The 6,272-nt window shown below is 48.5% G+C and overlaps 1 protein-coding gene across 1 annotated transcript; it reads left to right on the forward strand.

The window, feature by feature from the left end:
* Positions 1–1,311: 1,311 nt before the first annotated feature.
* Positions 1,312–4,648, forward strand: LOC309648887 (F-box only protein 27-like; the record flags this gene model as incomplete). The annotated part of the gene is made up of 3 exons (XM_082438112.1): positions 1,312–1,663; positions 1,869–1,983; positions 2,060–4,648. The coding sequence occupies 3 exons, from the start codon at positions 1,312–1,314 to the stop codon at positions 2,157–2,159; spliced, it is 567 nt and encodes a 188-aa protein (XP_082294238.1). The 3' UTR covers positions 2,160–4,648.
* Between the last annotated feature and the right edge of the window lie 1,624 nt (positions 4,649–6,272).

Consider the following 6,272-nt stretch of genomic DNA (forward strand, 5'->3'; position numbering starts at 1 on the left):
GAGAGTTTAGAAGAGACTCAACTAATGGTGAGACAGTTAAAGGAGACCCTATTACCACTTCCTCAGAAGCCGTCCATAAAAGTCATTCCTGGGACTTCCCTGGTGGCGCAGTGGTTAAGAATCCGCCTGCCAGTGCAGGGTGATACGGGTTCCATCCCTGATCCGGGAAGATCCCACATGCCGCAGAGCAACTAAGCCGGAACGCCACAACTACAGAAACCCACCCGCCTAGAGCCGTGCTCCACAACAAGAGAAGCCACCACAATGCGAAGCACACGCACCGCAACGAAGAGTAGCCCCCGCTCGCCGCAACTAGAGAAAGCCTGTGCGCAGCAATGGAAGACCCAACGCAGCCAAAAATAAATAAATAAAAATAAATAAGAGAGTCATTTCTGAAATAACCATCATACAAAGTGAAAGTCCCTTTGCTACCAAGTCTAATTTAGTTTTGTAGTGTAAAAGCAAGTCATCTACAAGCATGTTTGTAAAAGCATCAGAGTAAGACAATAACTGTCTATGAATGACAAAAGACTTAAAAAGCATGGTTGAAGACCGATTACAATGCAATTGTCAAGGAAATTTGGCTGTTTCTGTGACATACAACATTTTAAGATAATAACTAGGATTATGACTGACCACATAACAGGATATTTCAAATTTTAGGAACTTCATATAATTTCTAGAACATTTGTATTGATTAATGTCCGACAACGTCTTCCGTGTGGCATTCGGTTCCATATTAACCCCCCAGTCTAAATACAGTCCGATGGAGGGGGTATCTAGAGAATACGGGGGGTGGGGGGGGTGGGAAGGGCTGGCTTGTAAATTAGTGCAAGGTGAAGGGAGGAGGGGGCACGACAGTGAGAAGGGAGGGGCAGGCAGAGACTGGGAGACAGGTAAGGTGGGGCAGGGGGAGGGGCGGGGGAGGGGCAGGGGTGTGGGTGGTGCTGGGTGTTAGGGAGGGGCAGGCCTATAAAAAGGGCAGACTTAGAGATGGGGGCACATGAAACAAGGTGAAGCCCAGCCTTCCAGGAGCACTGGCCGAGATGCAGGGTAGGACTCCAAGGGGTCAGTGAGGCCACAGAAGGGGTTGGCTGCAGGGGGCTGCAGTGGTCCGCTGGCAAGGACGGGCTGGGAGTCTGGGGACTTGAGGATGGGGCTGGGGGTGGTGAGGATGGGGAGGCGGCTGACGGGCTTTGGGGGGTGACAGTCTTGGGGTGTAGCTGGCAGGGGCGGGCTGTCATGGCTGCAGGTCCCTGACGTTTTGACACTGGCTCTCCCACAGTGGCAGCCGAGCCTGGTGAGGAGACCATGGGTGCCTCGGCTTCCAGGAACTGGCTAGTCGGTGTTTCCGCGCTGGAGCCTGAACCCGAGGAGCCGCTGGGTCTGAGCGAACTGCCCACGGAGCTGCTCGAGATGGTGCTGAGCCACGTGCCCCCTCACGTGCTGCTCGGGCGCTGCCGCCGGGTGTGCCGGCGCTGGCACGACCTGGTGGACTGCCAGGCCCTGTGGTTGAACATCCTGGCCCGAGACCACGCCGCCCTGTGGCCCGTCCTCCGCACCTGCCTGCCCCCCGCCGACGACCCCAGGCCCTGCGTCCTGGGCCGCTTCTGCGAGCTCCGCCCCATAGGACGCAACCTCCTCCGGAACCCCAAGGGCGAAGGTGGGGAGCCCAGGAAAGGGGTCCTCCTCGAGGGAGCCGGTGGGAGGGGCCGGATGCTGGGGGCGCTTGGACTCCGTGGGTGGCGTGGAACTGGATTCCAAGGGAGGGGCGGGAGGTGCAGGTCCCCGCGGGAAACCCCAGGGGACTTATCCCTGGGCGGGTGGGATGGCAAGGAACGTGGGGGAAAACCGTTTTCATTTAACAGAAGGTTTCCTGAAATGGACGGTGCTGAGCAGTGAAGACGGCTGGGCGGCGGAGGAGGAAAGCTCGGAGGTCATACCTAGTGCCTATATGCTGACCAGCTTCCTGTCTGCCTACAGGTGAGTGTCGCTATTCCCCAAGGGCGGTTGTTGAGTACTTGCCTGGTCCTCATTGACCTTTCTCCCTCTTTCCTAGGGGGTATCACAAGAAGCAAGTGTTGGACCTGGAGAAGGAGGGCTTCTGGCCGGAACTCCTGGACAGTGGAAAGATTGAGATTTGTGTCTCTGACTGGTGAGTGTGATGATAAAAACAGCCCATTTTTATTTATTTATTTATTTGTTTGTTTGTTTGTTTATTTATTTATTTTTGGCTGCGTTGGGTCTTCGTTGCTGCACGTGGGTTTTTCTCTAGTTGTGGAGAGCAGGGGTTACTCTTCGTTGTGGTTTGCTGGCTTCTCATTGCTGTGGCTTCTCTTGTTGCGGAGCACGGGGTCTAGGCGCACTGGCTTCAGTAGTTGTGGCTCACGGGCTCTAGAGCGCAGGCTCAGTAGTTGTGGCACACGGGCTTAGTTGCTCCGTGGCATGTGGGATCTTCCCCGACCAGGAATTGAACCCATGTCCCCTGTATTGTCAGGTGGATTCTTAACCACTGCGCCACCAGGGAAGTCCCTGGGTGAATTTATTTAGGCCTCCTAACAGCCCCTTAGGATAAAGCAGGTAGGGAAATGAGACAACCACCATCAGAGCTTTAGTACTTAGCAGAGTACATTCCCTGAACCCCTCCCCTAACCCCCAAAGGGACCTGGATTGGAAGATGCCAGTTTGGGTCCTATACAGAGGACTTGGGCCCAACTAAGTCTTGCCTGTGAATGAGATGCCCCTTGGTTTAGGAGGAGGCAAGGTAGGAGGGTGGGCTAAAGGTCAGATTCTGGAGCCAGAACCTCTCAGGTTCAAACCCTGGCTTCCCAGCTTTGTGGCCTTGGGCAAGTCACAGTGTGCCTCAGTTTCCCTATCTTTATAAGATAGGGTTATATGTCAAACACAAAGCCAGTGCTTTGAAGTTTGAGCTGTTTCAGTACCCTTCATGATCCTTGATCCTGTGGGAAAATTATTTTTGGAACCTCAAACTGAGAAGTTCGGAATGGGGAGGTGATTTTTCCCTGGTGGCACAGCTAAGACTTGGCAGGACCTGGCATTAGACTCATACTTGTCTGACCCTTGTGCTCTGTAGTGATGGTCTTGAAACTGGGGTCCATGAGCACCTTCCAGGGGATACAGGACCCAGATGATTTTAAGCAAGGTAAAATCCAAGTCCTCTACAGTTTTATGTTCCTTGTTCTAAAACAACTCACTACAGTTCACATCGATAGTGGGAGCATCATATAGTTATCCTTTCCCAATTCCTATCTCACAGTCCTTCTTCAGTTTTACAGAAAATGAAAGTCCCTCACTGTGTTGCGTGGTCCCCAGATGTAAAGACTACTTGAGAGACAGGAAAAGTGACCATTTAAAATTTTGGCCTTACCACATTCACTTTCAATCAAGGCACCGTAAACTTCCTCCCTCTGCAAATCCATATCTTTAGGAGGTGTATTTCCAATCAACTTTTGTTTTTAATTTAATCCTTTATCAAACTATTGTAGCATGGTTGTGTGGCTTTGAGCAATGGTGTACCAGTTGATTGTAATAATCAGTGACTCCCCAGTTTTGTCATACATCACCCAAAATATCTATAACTCCCAATATCTGGGTCACACTCTATACCAATTAAATAGAGTGTCTAGGCTGAGAGAGCCAGGCATCAACATCTGTGAGAAGTTTAGAGCCAACTATGAAGTTAAAGGGCACAGTGTCAAGACCACCTTCCAACTGCCAGTTTGGAGGATTCCCAAAGCCACCCTCAGGCTCAGTAATTGACTAGAAAGACAGAACTGAATGGAAACTATTATACAATTAGTTTATTACATGGAAAATATACAGATTAAAATTAGCCAAGGGGAAGATCACAGGGCAGCATCCAGGGGATACCAGACTTCCATTGCCCTCTCCACATGGGGTCAGGACACATGACTGTCCTGGCCTCCATGGGTGACAGTACGCATGGAATATTGCCAACCAGGGAAGCTCACCTGAGTTTATAGGGGCTTTATTATGTGTTTCATCTCAGCCTCCAGGTCAACTGATATTGCGTGAGGCATCCTAAGTCACATTGTTGGTCTTCCTGCTGTGGTTTGCTCCCATTATAGACTATCTATGTGGATGTGGCCAGCCCCCACCAAATCATATTGGCAGGCTATTCAATGTGACCCAAGGTCCCCAGGTGAACAAAGATACTCCCGTCAGACATAACAGTCCAAGGGTCCAGAGATTACCTCCCAGTAGTGGACAGCAAAGACGTTACCTTTGGACAGGTCTAAATGCTTTTCTATAAGGTATCATTTCAAGATTCCAGATGATTCCAATCTGCACCAATGTCTGGGAATCGCTAGTAGGAAATAATTTAATCCAAAAGAAAAAATGTTAATGCTTAGAGTTTTATGGTCACAGGAAAAATTTTAAATTTCTAATTATATTCTTTGAGTGTGTGTGTGGGCGGGGGGGGGGGGTTGGCACAAACAGTATGAAAGGTAAGTGAGAAGAATTTAAAAATATATTAGTACTACATTAGGACAAAATTCTGTGGGAGAAGTAGAATGGACATCTAAGTCCAAGAAGTGGAGTGATGTGAAATCTCTGTAAAAGGAGATACTTACTTGTTTGTGTATTTATACCACCTATTACTCTTGTTTTTAAATTTTTAATTTCTAACATCAAAAATGCACATGTCTTGGTTGTGCAACTCAGTGAATTATTACGAAGTGAATACATTCGCTAAATCAAGAACAGAATGTTTCCAGCAAACCCCACCCTCAGCATCCCTCATGCACCATTCCCCATCACTTTCAACCCAAGTGTAGCACCATCCTGAATTCTGTCACCATAGATAAGTCTTGTCCATTTTGGTACTTAATACATATTGAGTCATACAGTATACAGTTTGTATCTGGCTTCTTTCAATCAACACATTTGTAAATTCATCCATAATTGTATGTAGCTACAGTTAGTTTACTTACATGGCTTTATAATATTCCATTACATGAATATACCGTAATCTATCCATTTACCGTTGAAGGACATTGGATGTTGTGTCTTTGAATATTGCTGGATAGCCCATCACCAATTTATCTAGATTCCTCTGGATCCTTGTAAATGGCTGATAAGAAAATTGTATCTTAAAACATCACAGTTGTACACATTGGAAATGACATCTTTTGCCACCAGTGAAATATAGAATGAGAAATAATATGGGAGGAGGTACCCTGAAGAGCACGGCTTTAGGTCATTACTTCTGAAATGAATGTGCATGCAGACCAGCTGGGGAGAGAGTTTAGTGCAGACAGATTCATTGGGTATGCAGAGGGGCCAAACTCCTAAGTGACACTAATGTTGTCAGTCCTGGGGATCACAAAACTATTTTGTACTTGCATACGTGGGAAGGCCATTCAGGGGAAGCAGGCAGACCCCCAAAGAGATGGGACGGCAAGTCCAGGCTTCAAAGTCTCCCTTCTCCCACAGGCGGAAGGACCAACAAAGAACTGACTGTATATATCAGCTAACTGTCCGACTTCTAGATGCCAACCAGGCCATCCTGGATCATTTCTCTCCTTTGCCTTTTCCCATCTGGAAGTGGAGAAACAGCGTCTCTCCTCGGGTGAGTCTCTGGGGTGTGGGAAAGGACAGTGAGGCTTATGATAATCTATCGCTGCATAAAAAATTGCCCTCAAATATAGTGGCTTAATAGCATCAGAACTCATTTTCTCACCTCTCGTGGTTTCTATAAGTAGGGCTCTGCTGGGTGCTTCTGGCTCCATTCTCTCATGTAGTTGCCTTCAGACACTGGCTGGGGCCGAAGGGCAGGGCAGGATGTGAGTGTGTATACGGCTGGTGGCTGGCTAAGCATCTCTTGGTTTAGTCTCAGAGCTTGGCCATGGGATCTCTCTGCTTGGTCTAGTTTGGGCTTCCTCACAGCATGGTGGTTTCAGGGCAGTCAGCTGCTTCTTGGTGGCTCAAGCCTCCACCATGAGGCTTCTGGAGAAACCAGCAGAAGCTGCATTGCCTTTCTGACCCAACCTTGGAAGTCACTTAGCCAAAGTCACTCAGCGTCATTTCCACCACACTCTTGGTTACAAGGAAACCTGCCCAGATTCAAGGGAACAGGAATTAGACCCTATCCTTGGATAAGGAGTGGCATGATTCTAGAAGTACCTGTGGAGACATTGTCACAGCCATCTATGGAAAATACCACCTACCTGAGGACCCCAACTCAGCTTTTGAGAGGAAGCCTATGTCACATTGAAGCTTACCTCTTT

Source organism: Balaenoptera physalus, assembly GCF_965194825.1.
Source record: "Balaenoptera physalus genome assembly, chromosome: 19".
Classification (NCBI taxonomy): Eukaryota; Metazoa; Chordata; class Mammalia; order Artiodactyla; family Balaenopteridae; genus Balaenoptera; species Balaenoptera physalus.